Source organism: Mastigoproctus giganteus, chromosome 5, assembly GCF_048544385.1.
Source record: "Mastigoproctus giganteus isolate SK-2022 chromosome 5, ASM4854438v1, whole genome shotgun sequence".
In the NCBI taxonomy this organism is placed as follows: Eukaryota; Metazoa; Arthropoda; class Arachnida; order Uropygi; family Thelyphonidae; genus Mastigoproctus; species Mastigoproctus giganteus.
The window spans coordinates 35,802,054-35,821,571 of NC_143579.1; the positions used below are offsets into that span (position 1 = coordinate 35,802,054).

At 35.3% G+C, this 19,518-nt stretch overlaps 1 protein-coding gene and 1 pseudogene across 2 annotated transcripts in view; both read left to right on the forward strand.

Moving 5' to 3' along the window:
- The window catches only part of LOC150085302 (ATP-dependent DNA/RNA helicase DHX36-like), a 458,954-nt gene that overhangs the window by 140,681 nt on the left and 298,755 nt on the right, over positions 1 to 19,518 (forward strand). For both annotated transcript variants that reach the window (XR_016546967.1, XM_090373980.1), the window contains exon 10: positions 18,594 to 18,675. Coding sequence is in view for 1 of the 2 variants with exons in the window: in XM_090373980.1 (XP_090230106.1) it covers positions 18,594 to 18,675 (82 nt within the window). In the remaining variant the exon portion in view is untranslated. The remainder of the gene's footprint in view (positions 1 to 18,593; positions 18,676 to 19,518) is intronic.
- On the forward strand, positions 1,520 to 15,660 carry LOC150085303 (uncharacterized; annotated as a pseudogene).

Sequence of the window (19,518 nt, forward strand, 5' to 3'; positions counted from 1 at the left end):
TTCCCCTATAATTTAAATATTTAAAGACCACTTAGTCAGTGTAATTTGATACACTATTTCAATAATTATTAATATAATTATTGAAAAGTAATTATTTACCTTAGTTTCACTGTAACACTGTATGTGTTACAGTGAAAATAACAATAACAAAAATAACAATATCTATTTTATTCATTTGAATTTTTGGTAAGCCTTCCCCCGGGAGATATTGGGTGATCGTAAAAATTTTAGTTTTTTTTTTTTTTTTTTTTTTTAATGGGGAGGTTGTTAAATCATTTTTATTTATAGAATAAAAATTTAATTATTTTTTTATTAAATAATTAAATAATTAATTTATTTATTTATTGGGTGTTAAATAATTTTTTGTAGTGGTTTCGTTCGGTGGGGGGGGGGTTTACCGAATTTTAAATAAAGTGTTTTATTCTTAGCGTTAAAAATAAAATAATACGGCTGAAACTTTTATGGTAAAACATGCATACTTTTACAGTTATCGTTCTTTTTTTACTTTACTCCATAAATTGCAGATGTCTGGCCATGTATATAAATACCTTAGCGGTGCAGAAAAACAAAAAAAAGTAAGGGAAACCACCGAAAAATTAAACAAAATGCAGAAGATAGATAATTGTTTCCAATGACAACCGCAAGCCAATCCACGTAATGTATCAGCTGAATTGAGTGAAAATCACCCTGCTTCATTGGATCTGGTAAGAACAAATGATGATCAAGACCATCAAGTTATGGAAAATGAAGCAGTAAGTCCAGAAACAAACTCGTTTGTTTACGAAGGTTCAAGATTAGATCCCTCAGTTATTTCGCAACAGTATCCGACAGACTTCAAATTTTTCAGAAAATATTTCTGATGCAGACAAACGTATGCCAACCTAAAGGTCCCTTTCCGATTACTGTACAAAATAATAGGTCGAGGCCATTTTATTATAGTAAAACAACAAAAGCAGGTCTTAAAGTACAAGTTACATGGCTATGTTATTCTCAAAAATCAGATTTTGTGTATTGTGAACCATGTTGGTTATTTGTAGATCGCTCTAATGCAGATTTAAAAAAATCTTGGATAAACGGCATATCTGACTGGAAAAATTTATCTAATAAAATTAAAAGACACGAAGCTTCCCCTGTTCACATTTCTGCTTGTATAACATACGACCTTTGGTGCACAAATAAAACAATTGATGCTGATTTAGTAACCAAGAAAAAAATTTCTGGAGACAAGTTTTGAAACGCATTATTCACGTTACATTGGTATTAAGCAGTTGCAGCATGGCATTCAGAGGTCACCGAGAAAATCTGAATGATAAAAATATAAAAAGTGGAATTTTTTTGTCTATAATTGAGCTTCTATCAAACTATGATCCCATATTAAAGGAATTAATTTCAAAACGTAATTACCGGTCAACATATTTGAGTCCAACTATTCAAAATGAAATTTATTTGTCTTTTATCTGAGAAAGTCAAAAATGTTATTATTGATGAAATAAAGTCTGTGCTGTTTTTCTCTGTAATCATGGACACTACCCTGGATGTCACAAAAACTGATCAGATGAGTCAAATATTTCATTATGTTACTGTAAAAACAGAAAATGATATACCATCAGAAATCATTATAAATGAGCGATTTTTGGCATTTTATTGTATAAAAGATCAATCAGTTAGCAAAATTGAAAGTGACATTATTTACTGTATAGAATCCAAAGGGCTAGATTTACAGAACAATGAGTGAGGCATATAGCGGTGTGCAATCAAGAATATTACAAAAAGTTCCAAATGCCTACTATGTTCATTGCATGGCACATAACTTAAACTTAGTACTTAATGATGCTGTTAAAAAAAGTAGCTGAAGTGTCTTTATTTTATGACATAAATTGAAAATATTTACTCATTTTTTGCGGATAGTATTGTACAATGGGATCTATTGAAACAGAATGTAGATGCAAATTATAGTGCTATATCAGCAGTTACTCTAAACAAATTGTGTCCAACGCATTGGTCATTAAGATTTGATTGTTTACTAGCATTGCGCTATTGATTTACAGATGTCCTAAAAAGTTAGCAAAAATAATATTAGCGTCTTAAAAAAAAGACGAAATATGCCAGGCAATTGGCTTGCAAAAAAAATGGAAATGTTAGAATTTGTTTTCCTTTTGGTATTAAATTACAAAATATTGGAATCAATTAATTTAACTTCAAAGTTACTGCAACAAAAAAAATCTAGATCTCGGTGTCATTTAGAGACTTCTTTAATGATTCAGTGTGTTATTTAGAGACTTCTTTAAATTCTTTGGTTTTGCTAAGAGATAATTATGAAGAAAGTAAAAGGTTTGCGTTTTCTTTAGCAAGATCTTGGGGAATAAATTTAAATTTTAGTAACAAATACAATAGGAAAGTTAAAAAAATTTTTGAAGATTTAGCTCAAGATGTACGACTTCAAGTTTCTGACAGACGGTTTAAAGTTGATATATACTATGCAACAATAGACATTGTGATACATCAATTAAAGCCGACCGGGCTAGCCGAGTGGGTAAAGTACCTGCCCGGCAACCCAAAGGTCGCGGGTTCGATTCCCGCCTCGGGCTTGGATCAAAAGTACTGCAAAAACCTTGGGAGGTGCAATATGGCCACAGAAGCCGATGCGCCAACAACTACCAAATCAAAAAAAAAAAAAAAAAAAAACCATCAATTAAAATCTAGATTTCTTAATACAAAAAATGTTGTAGATAGTTTTAAAATTTTGCAACCAGAAACACTCATCTTTTAGCGACGAAGCTCTACAACAAGTGGCTGTAGAATTTAAAAACCAATACAATAAAGATATTTCTAATTACTTTCCACAGCAGCTATTAAATTTATGATCATCTTTAGGACAAGAAATTTCAAAAATTAATTCAATTCGGGACTTGTACAACCTTATTTTGATTAAAAACACGTCGTTATCTGCATTTGTTACAGACGTTATAATGGCATGTTTTATATTCTTGACCTTGCCGGTTACTGTGGCTGGTGCTGAAAGGAGTTCTTCAAAATTAAAACAAATTAAAACATATATAAGGAACACAATAGACCAAGATCGACTTAGCGATTTGTCTGTCTTAAGCATAGAAAACGGTGTAGCGAATTCTGTCGATTTCAATGAAATTATAGATATTTTTTTGACTAAAAAGGCTAGGAGACAAAATTTTCATTAAAGTTGAAAATATTTGTTATAAAACTTTTTTTGTGTATATAGACTAGATTTAACATATACAATTGGTTACTTATTACAATGATTTGTTTTAAAATTACTCCAAAACTATTATATGTCTGTATGTGTATTTTTTTCCTGCGGTGTTTATTTACGTTTCTGTATATTTTATTATGTATTTTTTGTCATTTATGTCTGCATGTAATACATGTTGTGTATATATTTATTATTGTTACTGAGGTTTTATGTTCATGCATATTTTAATTCAAATCTTAATATTTATAGATATTATTCATTTACTTAAGGCTTGAATTTTTGTTAATGTGAATAAAGATTGCTTTCTACCTAGTTAGCTTTATTTACTTCGTAGATATACAGTAAATTTTTTTCACCGATCATTTTGTATGTATTTCTGTTGATCTTAATCTGTAATTAAAGCTATTGGATTTTGTTTTACAATAATGAAAAATAGGGTTTGATATAAATTCAATATTTATTTTTTAATGCATCATTTATACAGTACCTTCAAAAATATATTCATTATATTTATTATAGTGTCTACAGAGGCAGAGGAGGAATTATGATGGTTTCAATTTTTTTTAATCTTCTCGTGTTTATATTTTTTACTCCTGTTTTTGCAATTTACATTAATTAAGTAGGGGCCCGAATGTATTCTTTGCCTCTGGGCCCGAAAAAGGGTAGCTACGCCACTGTTCTGGTTCTATGCTTATCTTTGGTGGTACTCAATTAGTGATTTCCCTGACTTCTAATCTCTCTTGGCATAAGCATATTACAAGTATTGCTTCCTCTGCATCTAAAAAGCTTGGTTTTCTTTTTTGCTCTCAGTGTTACTTTTCTTCCAAACAGCTGTTCACTCTGTACAAATCACTCTGCCCTACCAGTAAAATATTGTTTCTACACTGGGGTGTTGCCCCCAAAACCTCTCTTGGGCTTCTAGATTCCATTCAAAACAGGGCAATTAGGTTAATTAATTATTCATCTCTAGCAGTCTCTCCTCTCTCTTCATAGACATTCTGTTTCTGCTGCATACCTTTTCTATGGATAGTTTCATGAGCACTGTTCTTCTGAATTGGCTTTTATAATTCCCGCTCTCTCCTTCAAACGAGTCTGAACATGTACCACAATCAGTCAACATCCTTTTTCTGTCCAAATTCAAACTCGCAGAACCAATTTTTCTTTTTCCTTATTTATTCATTCAGCTTCCGTTTTCTGGGGCAACCTTCCTTTATATGTATTTCCTAAAATTTACAATATACAGAAATTCAAGTCTAATGTCAACAAGTATCTTCTTTTATCTTCCTAACCTTTAGCCCATGCATGGTACTAAGTACTGTAGGTTCTAATACTTCTCGTTTTTGGGGTTTTCATAAAATAAAAAAACTCTTTCGATGAGCCTCTTTGTCAACTGTAAGTTGACAAAGAAGCTCATCACCTAGCAAGCTACTTAGTGTGTATTCTATTTCATTCTCTACTGTCCATGATGTGTTTAGGACTAATGCCTCAGGCTGCGAGAAAGTCTAGACTATGTATAAGTTAAGTGCGAATGCAGCATTAATACACAGCCAATTCTAAATTAGCAAAATATTTGCAAAGGCAGCATCATTTAAGTTATATCTCATATTGTGAATACCTTCACAACGAGTTGCCATGATATTGCACTACTTTGAATAAGTAATGTTTCACCTAAAGGAGAAGAATAATTCTCAGTGTATACCACCATCCGGACGGTACTGTTTCAGGGCTATTTTGTATTTGTGTGGGATAATAACTCGACTATCCACTTGTCCCTATTAGACTTAGAAAACCAAAAAGGTAGAGGGAAAGTAATAGTAGGAGTGGAAGAGGAAAAGAAACGGTGTAGAAGAAGGAAAGGGACAGTAACTCCTTCAACTCACACCACTCAAAAACTCAAAACTCCTCGAATAGGCAACGCTTCCCCGTTGAAGAAAGCTATTGTTACCTATTCTTGGAAACTCCGGACATCATAAGGCTCCCCCTGGTGCTGTTTCAGGGCTATTTGGGCTTTCTTCTATGGGTGGGTAGGTACCCAAGTGATGCAATGATAGCAAAACAGTTATGAAGTATAACTCCACAATATGAGAGATGCCTGATGGTGTATGATGTATTAAGACTATGATGCGTTTAGGGCTAATGCCTCAGGCTGTGAGAAAGTCTAGACCAGGGGTGGGCACGCCTGAGATCAATGAGAGCCGCATTCTGGTTTTTCATATATTATAAAGAGCCACACCATAGTTACCTAGTTTTAAATACACAAATTCAAATTTAATTTAATTTAATTTATATGATTACATATTCTACACAAGTCTTAAGTGCTATGTAAAATATACATATATAAGAAAATATAAATAAGAGAAAGAAAATATAAAATAATTATTTCAAAATTTTAATAATAAAAATTAAATATAATAAAAATGCATTAATAAAAAGTATAAAGTTTAACGAAGACCTTTGCTCAAATCTTTGAAATTTGGCGTAAAATTCGTTAAAGCCATTCGCAGCAATTCAGTGAGATGATGATTGTTCAACTGTGAGCAATATTTCGACTTCACGAACTTCATTGTGGAGTACAAAGATTCACAGAAATATGTTGTACCAAAAATTGAAATTGGACGGTAAGCAGCTTTCTTTAAATGTAGATATTTTGATTTTGACATGAGTTTCCAAAATTCAGTTATAGAAGTAGATTTGTTCTGCATTTGCAATGCCTGATCCTCTTTCATCTCTTCTTCTTCTTTAATGCTGCCGAATGGCGTTTGCGACTTCGTTTTGATATTGTTCTCTGTCTAGCGCTGCGTGTAGAATTTGTGCTGTTGTCATGTGAAGCCAGGTGTTGATGTTATCTAGCCATGCCATTTTCGGTCTGCCTGGGCGTTTCTTGCCTTCGATCTTTCCCTCCAGGTTGAGTGGTAGTAGGTGATATTTTTGTTGGTTCCTAGCGATGTGACCTAGGTATTTGCATTTCCTGCTGATGATGGTTTTGAGCAGGTCCCGTTCCGTGTGCATGTCCTGCAGGACCTGTGCGTTGGTTATCTTGGCTGTCCATGGAATTTTCAGCATTCTTCGGTAGAGCCACATTTCGAAGGCCTGGAGCTTTTTTGTAGTGGCTGATGTTAGAGTCCAGGTTTCTACACCGTAGAGCAGTATTGGCCAGATGTAGCATTTCAATGTGCGTAATTTGAGCATGATGTTCAAGCTTCTGTCGGTGAGGAGGGTTCTCCATTTGGTGAATGCCTGCCTGGCTTGTTCAATTCTGCTTTTGATTTCGGCCTCATGGTTCAGCTGGTCATCAATGAGTACTCCGAGATACTTGAAGCGGTGTATTTGCTCTAATTTTTCGTTGTTTAGTTTGATTGTGATTTTGCTTGCAGTCCTGGTGACCTTCATCACCTTTGTTTTCTTTTTGTTGATTCGTAGCCCCCATGCTTGGCTTTCTATGTCCACTTCGTTCAAGATGGTCTGTAAATCTTGTTCTGAATCCGCTATTAGTGCTGTGTCATCGTCATATCTTAAGTTATTGATGTAATGTCCGTTAACTTTTATGCCGATGTTCTTGTCAGCCAGTGTTTGGTCGAAGATCATTTCCGAATAGATGTTAAAAAGAATGGGAGATAATGGACAGCCTTGCCGGACGCCTTTTTTTATTGGAATTGTGGTCTGTCAGATAGTTGTCATAACGAAGTCGGGCTGTTTGATTCCAGTAGAGAGTTGTAATAAAGTTGATATCATTGTTTTCAAGCCCAAGTTTTCTCAGTCGGTCAATTAGGCGGTCGGGGTCTACTGAATCGAAGGCTTTCTCGTAGTTAATAAAACATATATACACGTCTTTTTGATGTTCATAGCACCTTTGTAGCAATATTTGTAAACAGAAAATTGCTTCTCTGGTGCCTAGTCCCCTGCAGAATCCGAACTGTGTGTTTCCTAGTGCACTTTCGCACTTACATCTTATCCTTTGCTGAATCACCTTGAGGAAGACTTTTAGCACCTGGCTCATTAGACTGATCAGCCTGAAGTCTTCGCATTTCCGGCTGGTAGCCTTTTTTGGTAGGGCCACAAAGATGGATTGGAGTCATTCGGATGGAATGTCGTTGTTGTTGTAGATTTGATTGAACCATTTCGTTAGTTGTTGGATGTTGCTGTAGTCTAGTTGTTTCAGCAGTTCCACATGAATCTGATCAGGTCCACAGGCCTTGCCTGGCTTTGTTATTCGGATGGCATGTTCCACTTCAGATGTTAATATGTGGAGATTGTCTTCCTGTGTTTGTTGTTGCATTTCTGCCGGTTTTCTGTTGGTGCCGAACAGATTGTATATATAGCTCTTCCAGGTGTCGAGTTTGGCTTGTTTGCTTAGTATAGGTTGATTGTTGTCCGTATATAAACTTGGGATAGGAGCCGGTTTGTAGATGTTTCCAGCTTCTTTAAGCTTCTTGTGCAGGTTATAGTTGTCATTTTTCTTGATTAGGTCTTCGATTTCTGCACACTGATCTTCCATCCATTTTTCCTTTGCCTTCCGGATTTCCTGTTTGATCTTTTGTTGTATTTCTTTGTATTTTTCCCGGTTGTTGTTGCTTTTGAATATTCTCCGTTCATCCATTAGGTCTAGTATGTGCTGGGTCATCCACCGTTGTTTCTTTTTCGACGCCTGATGTCCTAGCAGGGTTTCTGCTGTTTCATTGATGCACTGTTTGAGTGAACGCCCGAATGCTTGCACGTCTGTTGTTACTGCTTCGATCGATCGGATTGTAGTGTTGAGATGAAGCTGTACTTGTCGTCTGTTGGCGGTGTTCTTCAGTTTCTCCAGGTCGATTCTTTTTGTTGTGCTTGTGCGTTTGACTGCTCGTAATTTGAGACGTAGTGTTGCTATTACTGGGTTATGGTCTGATGATATGTCAGCTCCGGGGTAAGTTTTTGCCTTGAGGACACTTGACTTATATCTGATGTTGATTAAGATGTAGTCAATTTGGTTCCTGACGATATTGTTGTCAGTCTTGTGGTGAGGTCCAGGTGTATAGTCGTCGAGGTGGTAGTTTGAACCAAGTGTTGGCAATGCTAAATTTTTCTTCTTGGCAGAACTGGACGAGTCTGTCGCCTCGTTCATTCCGTGTCCCCAAGCCATGTTCTCCGACTATGTTTTGTAGCTTTCCTTGACCGATTTTGGCATTAAAGTCACCGAGGATGACCGTCATGTCGTGCTTCTTCAGCGACTTTAAAGTGTTGCTTAGCTTGTCGTAGAACAATTCAATTTCTTGATCGTCTTTGTCCGCTGTTGGTGCGTAGACCTGGAGCACATTCAGGTTGATCTTGTTGCCTGCTAGCTGTAGTAGTGCGATTCGTTCCGATATTGGGGTGAAACTGGTGACTTTGTTGGCCAGTTGTTTGTGGACAACGAAAGCGACGCCGTACGTCTGCTTGGTGTTCTCTTCTCCTCCGGAACAGAAGACGTGGTGGTCGTTTGATATAAACTTCTTTGTTCCAGGCCATTTGATTTCACTTAGCCCAAGTATGTTGATGTTAATGCGTTCCATTTCTTGTAAAGCATTGGCTAGTTTTCCTGGTTGTAGTAGGCTTCTAACGTTCCATGTAGCTAGTTTCAGAAAATTCTTCGACGCAAGCTCGGAGATTCTTAGCACCCCTGACCCATTCAAGGGACGCTGAGACTCGGGGCCGTGGTTTATTTTGCTTGCTATCATTGAAGTTTTCAAGGGAAGGATAATCCAAGTAGTTTCCCGTTGCTTTCTTGGATCACAATTTAGTTGAAAAGGTCGTGTGTGGACCTTTTGAAACGGGTTTCGTCTGACGTCTCCACTGAAACCTTTCCGTCATGGAAGGCCCTTCTGGGAGCATATATCTTTCGGTGCTTTAGTAGTTTAACAAATTAAACTACTAAACCTGCCGCAGCCATATAAATGGAGTAGCTCTTATTCAGTGATGAAGCTGCCTCGTGATGTCATAATTTTACGCAATTTATGCCGAATTTCTAGTCACCACTGACCAAGCAGGTGGCACTGCTGTAGTTTTATCTCCTGGAAACATCCAAATGGCTGACTCGGTAAAATTACTGTGACCTTGAAAATACCAATAATGTATAACTCAGCAAAACGTGAGTATTTTTAAATACAATTTGGTATCCTGAAAACTTCTACATCAAAGCTATCATGTAGCACAACTATTCTACTAAGAATTCCCAGTGACTGATTATAGTTCCTTAAAAATTTAATGACCTTGAAATTTCCTATGTCCGAACATAACAATGATAACCATTTTAAAAAGTTCAGTCCGAAAAATAAAACCACGTTTAGGTCTCAAATCGTAACCTATCACTCACCCACACTTATTTTATCTAAAATATAACTTCTTTTTGAGCAACACTCCCGAAAACCTTCTTTATTTATTAATTTTTAAGAGCGCACTAATTTAGCTAGCATACAGCTGGTGCCACCAGCGCCACCAATTCCCCAGCTGCTTTTTCAACAAGTATTATTTCAGAAATTGGAAATCCATCTTCAATAATATCACAAATAAATGGGTTCACAAAATATGCAAATGTAGATTTCAAACTTTTCAAATCTTCAAACCTATGTTTGAAATCTGCTTGCAATTCTTCCAATTTTTCTTTGTATCCGTCTAACTTTTCTTCTTTAATATTAATTATATTTGCTTTTACTCGTGGAAAATTATTAAATATTTTGTTCTTAAGATCGTACACAAAAAACCGAAGTTTAGCTTAAAAACTAAATACAGTTTGTGACAGATCAATAATAATTTTTTCCTTTACTCGTAAAGCCAAATTAAGTGTTTGCAAATGTTCTCTAATGTCTGTAAGGAACATTAAGTCAGAAAGCCAAGTTTCATTTTCTAATTCTGGGTATTTTTTTCTTTTTTCTTTTGTAAATGTTATGATAGGATTTATGAGTTCCACAAAACGGCTCAAAACATTGTAAGTTGACAGCCATCTTACAACACACCATAGGGATAAATCACTGGGCAATTCATCTGTTTCGTCATTCACCCGCAACTCTTCTAAAAAGTTCTTAAATTGATGATGTGTTTTGGCATTTGTTCTAATTAAATTCACAATCTGCAAAACATCTTCCACACATTGTCATATTTAAAGTACTTCGCTATGAGATGCTCACGGTGAATTATGCAGTGAAGAGGTAAGAAACATGGAATTTTAGGATCGTTGTTTAAAAGACTAATGAGACCTTGGTTTTTCCTTATCATTGCAGGCGCTCCATCAGTCGCAACACTTACAAGTTTATCACGAGGCAATTCAAACCTGTTCATTACTTCAAGCGCGTTTCTAACATCGATACCGCAAGTTGTTTCGATAAGAGCTACTAGGTCTAACATTTCTTCCTTCATATTTACATCTACAGAAACATAGTGGACAAAAACGGCAAATTGTGGAACATCCTGAATGTCTGTATAGACTCGTTGAGAGCTAAACTAAATGCTATACAATTTTTTAAATCACACATCAAACTATTTTCAACATTTTTACTAATTGCACCAATACAATGCTCAGTTGTACGGTGTGACATAGGAACCTAGGAACCTGTGTGATCAATTTATGCAGTTTTGTGTTATCTGGATCCAAAACTTTAACCACTTCTTCCAAGTTTCTTTTAATAAATTCTCCTTCTCCATATGAACGTTTGGCACGAGCAATATTCCAAGCTATCAAAAAACTAGCTTTGTTTGCTCTGTCATCTTCACAACTAAAAGAAGACAAGAGTCCTTGTTGCTTATGAAGACCAGATTGCAAGGACTTAAGTTTCTCTGTTCGCAATTTTGAATTCAGTGGATATTGAGTTGAAAAGTGGCGATGACTTACTTCGTAATGTCAACGTAAATTGCTTACTTTGTAGTTTGCAATTGTAACTTTACAAATAAGACATGACTTTCCATTATTGTCAATAAAAGCAAAATTCTCTACCCATTCTTCTTGAAAGATTCTATTTTCTTGTTCGTGTTTTGATATTTTCTGAGGTCATGTTATCAAAAAATTTAAATAAATTTAATTCCAAAGTCTGAAATTGAAACTGTTATGGGAGGTTTGGTCGCATTTTCTACCCACTCCCGGTTTAGTGTTGCACAAGTCCGCTGATGGCGCCAGCAGTGTAAATGCACACAGATTTATTTATAATCAAAATAAAAATAGAAAAATATCTAGACATAAAAAAAAATAAAATAAACACAGCATAAAATCCATATAACAAAATATTAGTTACTTAGTTAATTTAACAACATTCAGTGAAAGAAGTTCTGAATTAATAAAAAAAAAATGGATTTAAATTTTCAATGCGAGCCGCACTTAACTCAACGAAGAGCCGCATGCGGCTCTGAGAGCCACATTTGCCCACCGTTGGTCTAGACTATGTATAAGTTAAGTGTGAATGCACCAATTCTAAATTTTGCTAATTTAGAATTGGCTGTGTATTAAGGCATCTCTCATATTGTGGAGTTATACTTCATAACTGTTTTTCCATCCTTACATCACTTGGGTGCCCACCCACCCACCGACCGAAGTAGGGCCAAATAGCCCTGAAACGGTGCAGTCTTGGTGGTTGTATTCACTGAGAATAAGTAACATTAGTCTTCTCCTTTCGGTGAAGCATTACTTATTCAAAGTAGTTCAATATCATGGCAACTCGTTGTGAAGGTATTCACAATATGAGATATAACTTAAAATGATGCCGCCTTTGCAAAAATTTTGCTAATTTAGACTTGGCTGTGTATTAAGGCATCTCTCATATTGTGGAGTTATACTTCATAACTGTTTTGCCATCATTGCATCACTTGAAACGGTGCAGTCTTGGTGGTTGTATTCACTGAGAATAAGTAACATTAGTCTTCTCCTTTGGTGAAGCATTACTTATTCGAAGTAGTGCAATATCATGGCAACTCGTTGTGAAGGTATTCGCAATATGAGATATAACTTAAAACGATGCCGCCTTTGCAAATATTTATTTTCTAATTTAGAATTGGCTGTGTATTAATGATGCATTCGCACTTAACTTATTAGCATTAGTAGAGGCATATGATGCAAGAAAGCAAGCTTATTCAGCATCACCCAAAAAAAAAAAAAAAAACACACCACTCCCATTTCACCCCTCCGTTTGTTCGAAATACCTGTCCAGTTGAGCCTTAAATTTGTTTAGGCTATCAACTTCAACAACAAGTGATGGAAGTCGGTTCCACCAACCAACCACCTGCTGGCCAAAGGCAAATTTCCGCACATCTATCCGACATCCGTCCTTCCTCAATTTGAATTTATGCCCTCTGAGGTGAATATTCTGAGCAAGATGAAGAATCCCATTGGCATTGAGCATGCTCAAACCATTCAAAGCCTTATACACCTCTATCAGATCACCTCGCCGGTGCCTAGTCTCCAGACTCTGTAATTTGCAAAACTTAAGCCTTTCTTCGTAAGAGCAACCCTTTGTTCCATTCACTAATCTTGTTGCCCTTCTCTGTACCCGTTCCAGCAGCTCTACATCCTTCTTGAAATGAGGCCTCCAGACCTGTATAGAGTACTCAAGATGTGGCCTAACCATTGCCTTATACAAGGGAATAATCACCTCCTTATCCCTGCTAGAAAAATTCCTGTATATCATTGACAAGACACCATGAGCTACTCTTGCAGCTCGTCTGCACTGCTCAGAGAACTTCATATCTGCCTGCACAATTACCCCCAGGTCCATTTCATTCTCCACCACTGTCAGTGTAGTACCGCAGAGTTGATACGTTGCTCTGGGGTTACTGTTTCCCATATGTAGTACTTTACATTTGTCAATGTTAAACTTCATTTGCCACCTCTCAGCCCATCTGTTCAACCTTTCCAGATCCTGTTGCAGCAGCATAGTGTCAGTAGTGTCCTTAACAACCCTGCCAACCTTTGTATCATCTGCAAACTTGGACATTAAACTTGATATCCCATCATCAATATCATTCATAAACACCGAAAACAACAACGGACCCAACACTGAACCCTGAGGAACTCCACTAATAACATTAGTCCACGTTGAGCAGTGTCCATTGATTACCACTCTCTGTCTTCTGCCACTCAACCATCCCCTTATCCATAGCAGCAATTTGCCTCCAATGCCACACTGCTCCAATTTGTGCAGCAGTCTTCCATGTGCAACAGTATCAAAAGCCTTTCTAAGATCCAAATATATAATATCAAAGTTATTCCCTGCATCCAGTTCTTTTGTGACTACATCATAGTATCCAATCAAATTGGTCAGGCAAGACCTGCCCTTAACAAAACGATGCTGCGTCTGAGCTATAACTGAATTCTTGTCTAGATGATCCTGCAGTGCTTCTTTAACCAGTGCCTCAATTAATTTACCTGGAACAGAAGTTAAACTAACAGGTCTATAATTACTTGTGTCAGCCTTTGATCCTCCTTTGTGAATTGGGGTTACATTTGCACATCTCCAGTCTATGGGTACCTCCCCTGAGTCCAAAGAAGCTCTCATAATTATGGCTAGGGATTTGCTTACTTCCTTTGCTGCCTCCTTTAATATAACTGGATAGATCCCATCCACCCCAGGTGCCTTTTTTATGTTTATCCTCAACAATCTCTCCTCCACTTTCCTCTCAGTTATTACAAAATCATAGTCTTATACATAGTCTCTACTGTCCATAAATGCATTTAAACAGTTCGAGATTTAATAATGCTCTGAACATACACTTCACCAAATGGCTTTTGACCACTGATTGTGCATTGATCATAATAATAAAGTTGTCCAAAATTATCTATGAAATTGAATGATACCAGAACTTAAAATTTGTTTGTAACAACTCTTTTATAGATGAAAGTTAAGTCTAACTGTAATTCTTACACAGATGGAAAAAATGCTAATGAATGCTTCTTGCAATCTTGCTAGATACTAGATGCTTTTAGATAAGCCGAGAGGGTAATTATTGATGTTCTTCGTATCTACAGATCAAATTCTGTCAAATTTCCAAGTCTGTTTGAGTATTTTTAGTGTGCTGAGAATTTTTGACAGTTTTCTTTTATCAATTGATTGCATACCAAGGACAAGGGCTTTGACTTTAAAATCCCCACAGTTATTAAAATAGTACTTTTTTGACCAGATAAATTATTAACTGTAAGAGTGTGATGATTTTGGTCAGTTTTTATCATTCTCTTCAAGTTAAAATACCATGCAAAATAAGAAGAATTATTGTTTAATGTTGTAAGTTTAATGTTTTTAAAAATCCATAATTATTACTGTCCATGTAGTGATAGCCTCCAACCCCAGGCATAAAAGTTAATGAATTGAATCCATATTTTTAAATAACTCTTCATATTAACCATCATTAAGTAGCTTGAGCTTTCCAAATCTGTCTTCAAAACCTATTGGATCACCATTATTTCATACGAGTACACCATCAAATAAGCAGTCAACTTCAATTCTGAGACCAGTGTATGTTCCAAGATCTGTTATACCACCCCCAGTGATAGAACGTGTAACAGATGTGCAAAAACAAGTGAATATAAAATCTACTGCCCTAAAATTTGGCTTCTTAGGTTTTGGGAATTATGGGACGAGGGATTGTTAAAAATCTCATTAATTCTGGTCATCATGTGACAGTATGGAATCGAACACCTTCAAAGTGTCAAGACTTTGTATCAGTGGGAGCAGTAAGAGGAAAATCTCCAGCTGATGTTGTAGCAGTTTCGGATATTACATTTTGTTGTGTTTCAGATCCATTTGCTGCTAAAGAGATGGTGTTTGGGTTATCTGGTGTGTTGCAGTCAATAGGTTCTAATAAAGGATATGTAGAAATGACGTCAATAGATCCAGAAACTTCACAAGACATAGCAGAGGTTATTATGTCTTGAGGTGGTCGTTTCTTAGAAGCTCCAGTTTGTGGATCCAAAAAAGCAGCAGAAGATGGCACTTTAATTATTCTAGCTGCAGGCGATAGATGACTCTTTAATGAATGTGGTCCATGTTTTCAGGCTATAGGAACACATGCTTTTTATCTGGGTGAAATAGGCAGTGGATGCAAAATGAATCTGGTTATCAACACGATCCTTGGCACTATGCTAGCTGGTCTAGCAGAAGCAATGGCTCTAGCAGATAGAACTGGCCTTTCTTTGAAAGATATGGTGGAGGTCCTAGAATTGGGTGCACTCAATTGTCCAGCTATTAGAGAAAAAGGAAGAGCAATAATTGAAGGCACATTCCCAACAAATATGCCTCTACAGCATATGCAGAAAGGCTTACATTTAGCACTTGGAATAGGTGACCAGTTGAATCAGCCTCTACCTCTTACTGCTGCTGCTAATGAGGTGTTTAAAAATGCCAAAAGACTAAGCTATGGTGAGCATGATGTTTCAGCAGTGTACCTTCGAGCAAGGTTTTAAGGTTTCACATTGCTTTTTGAAATTGGACATTGGAAATAAATTTGAGGATATATATAAATAAAAAAGCAATATCTGCTTCATCCTACAAATCACTCAATAACTGTTTACAAAACAGTGTAAAAAGTGTGCTAGCAAGGTAATCTAATAACTTTTACCTTATAACAAAAATGTGTCTAAGGGATGTGGTTTTTTTTTTATTTATATTTCTTTTCTGAATTGCCACAAATTCAACTACATTTTGATTATTTTCACATACCTTCAATAATATCATTTTGAACTTAGTGTACAGAATAACTAAAATATTTCATACCTATAATTTATTGGCTGTTTCCACATTATGTTGAAAAGTATAGAAAAAGTAAAGGTCACTTCAATTGCAGCATAGTGTTTAAATTTTACAAGGAATCATTTCATTAAGTTATGATGTACCAAAACTTAATCGCAGATAATGCATTTATATATATGACTGAATTAATCAATTCTTAGATTATTATAAAAATTCAGTAATTCACATTGGTATAAATGACTATAAACCAGACAAATTATGGGGGCTCCCACATCCCTTGATTAACATAGATATGACCACATTTGTTTACAATTCTGTGTGACCATGGTAAAGAAACGGAAGTAGTTTGGAAAGTAACTAAAACCCTTGATATTGAAATAGAGTAAGTACTACAAACTGCCTTAGAATAACATGGTGAAGAAGGACAGGTACGACTTTGTTACCCAAATTTGTAGTTTCATTATATGCAGTCTCCATTTAATAAGACAGCTAATTTTGACATACATTAAGTAAATGGTATTTGTGCAGCAGGAAACGTGAGAGAAAAACAAACAGCTGCTGGGGAAGCAGTGCATGAACTGTTTGACAACACAAGCTTCAAACACAAGCTTTCCAACAAATGTCAAAAGAAAAGTCACAGCCTGTGACTTTTCTTTTGACATTTTAAAAAATTTTGAAATTGGCAACAAGTATGCAATTAACAGAGCATATCACAAGGTCATTATAGGGGTAACCTAATTCAAAATCAGCAATTTGCAAATTGCTATTTAGATCTTTGTGTATATAAATGGTATTAATATGTCAGCTATATCATAGTTTGTAAAGGCAAAATTTTTGTGGAAATATTTCTTGTAGGTGAGAAAAGGATATGTTTTTCTGCTTGGAAAACTCCAACGTTTCACCCTCAGAAAAACACAGATTACTGTTATAATTCCAACAGTTAAATAACTATTCTGTGTTTGTTATTATTGCAAATAATAGACACATCACTCAAGATTGCATCATGGCCTAAGTTGCCTTTGTACTAATCTTAACAACTAAACACATAAGTACTATCTTATAGGATATTTTCATGTTTCACAACTTTAAATATGAATGGTTAAATTGATTTGTTGTAATTTTTTTTTTTTATAAATGAATAAGTCCATTCCATGTAAGAATTTTATTTCAATTTATTCAGCCCCTTTACTTTTTATACTGTACATGAATATTCTGAATTACCATTCACAACTTCCTTTATGTGATTAAATAAGCTAATATTAGTAGCCTTTATAGTGCTAATTAATGGATGTATATTCTATACTGCAGTAGCACAGCTTTTCGAATTGTGATTAAATAAAAGTGAAGGAATTGCTATTGGCATTGTTTAAGGGGTGTACTGAAGGTCAACACTAAGCCATTTATTGTTGCAGTAACATAGGCTCTCACTCATGAGGAAAAATGTTGACAGGTGTTTGATTTTAGAACACATGTAATGATCTATGTATTCTGGACTTTGATGTTTAAACCGAAAAAATAATTTTTAAATTTTGTAGTCATTGTTAGGTTGATTGATGAGATGAGGATGTTTTGGATACTTGGCTGAAATTCTGTCTGAATCTGTTGATGTTTCTGTGGACTCATTTACAAGAGTTGTCCTAATTTCAGTGAGAAAGTTATTATTATGAACTACTGTTATGCATTTAGTGTTTTTTTTTTTGTTCTTAGAAGAGAATCCAGAAATATATGTATCAAAATTAGAATTCTTTAGCATAGTCCTTTAGCTTCCAACAGTAGGGATTGCATGGTGCATTCAATTGTGTGTGTGTGTGTGTGAGAGCGAGAGTGCGCGCATAACTTTTTAAAAACAAATAATTCTTTTATAAAAAATATTTATTAAATGGTGGATTGTGCTCTTCTGAGTAAACTGAGAGCAATCTAAGAAGAGTAGTTTCTGTTTAGTGTGCTCAATAGTGACAAACTGAACAGAAATAAGTTAAAATAAAGTAAAAATAAGCTTAAAAATATAAGTATCCTTGCAAGTATGATTTCTGACTTACAAGGGCAATTGTCTCCCCCCCCCCCCCCCCAGATGAAAGTCACGAGTTACAGAATGCTATTTTTGTGTTTAAGCCACAATTGATGAAAAATTTCATCAATTGTGGTATTAATTTCGATAATTTTTCATCTTCAATCAAATAGGTGATAATTTTTCATTGAAGGAATAAAACCTTTTTTTGACCAATGTAAATTATTTACTGTAAGAGTGTGATAATTGTGGTCAGTTTTATCATTTTACTTAAAATGAAATTAATATGCAAAATGTGAAGAATTATTATTTACCCTTTAAAAAAATTCACAACCATTGCTGACCATTGGCAATGTTTTCTCCTTTCCCTCCAGGTATAAAACTTATAGAAATAAACAGAGGCTTTAGTTTAAGAGCAATATACCTGTTAGATGAAGAAATATTATTTTGTAGAAAGCAGTGGTGAGTATCCCTTAGTCTCTTGACTATGGAATCTCATAAAATCACAGTGCACTTTTTGCCAGAAAAAAGGCAACTTTTGCCTTTTTTCTGGCAAAAGAAAAACGTTGCTCACCACTGCAAATAATATTAGTGGTTATAATTGTTTTTAGCAGTAATAATATGTCATATACATTACACTTTTGTATTATATACTCCAAAACTTTGATTTGGTCTGTAGGAGCTGGTTCATGGTGTAATATACCTGGATTTACATATCCTGTTGAAGAATTTTACTTAGAAGATGTTCTGGAGATGACAGGGTGTGTATTATTATCTTGTATGGAATTGTTCACTTGTTATTAACGTGTGAAGTTGACTTAAAGACGTCATTGCAATAGATGAAGAATCTGTAAAACTGTCAGAGATACTCACATAGCAATAATTAAAATAGCTTTGGACTGTTTAGTAGTAAGAGGACAAAAACTTGATCAATCACCTGCTCATACATTGAATATATCTGAAAGCAAAATTCATATACAGAAAGTTGCAAAACTTATTACACAACTTTGGAAATTGAAGCAACTGAATTATAATGAGATGTCACATGCTGAATAAAACAAATATTTGTATGAATATTTTTATGATTTCAAGATAATAGCATATGGTTACTTTCCTTGGCAGTCTACTATACAGCTTGTAACTAGGGGAAAAAAAAGTGAATTGATAAACAAATAGTTTTGTCTTTTGTAGCAGAGCATATAATCTTTCATTATAAGTTTACCTGCATATTTCTCTAGGTTTTGAACCATCAGTAAATGAACTAAAGGTTATATATTATATGAAATTTGGTTTGTTGTGCTCTAAATTGCTCAGCTTTTAATCGTGACTATTAGTGTGCCTGAACCAACAAAAATTCCAGTTCTTATCTTTTCCTGACCTGCAACTGGATATCCAGTTAGCATTTATGACCTTTTATGACACTGAGTGGTGTCTACCAAGCTCGCTTTCTTATATTGTGTTACGTAACTTTTCTTGAAAACTGATAAGTTGCTTCATCACCAAAAGCATTTGTCTGCAAAGAATTTCATTCCCTGCTAAATGATTCAATATTAGAAATCAGAATTCAGTCCGGTTCCAGTTTCTGGACAGAATTCTGTTAGCAA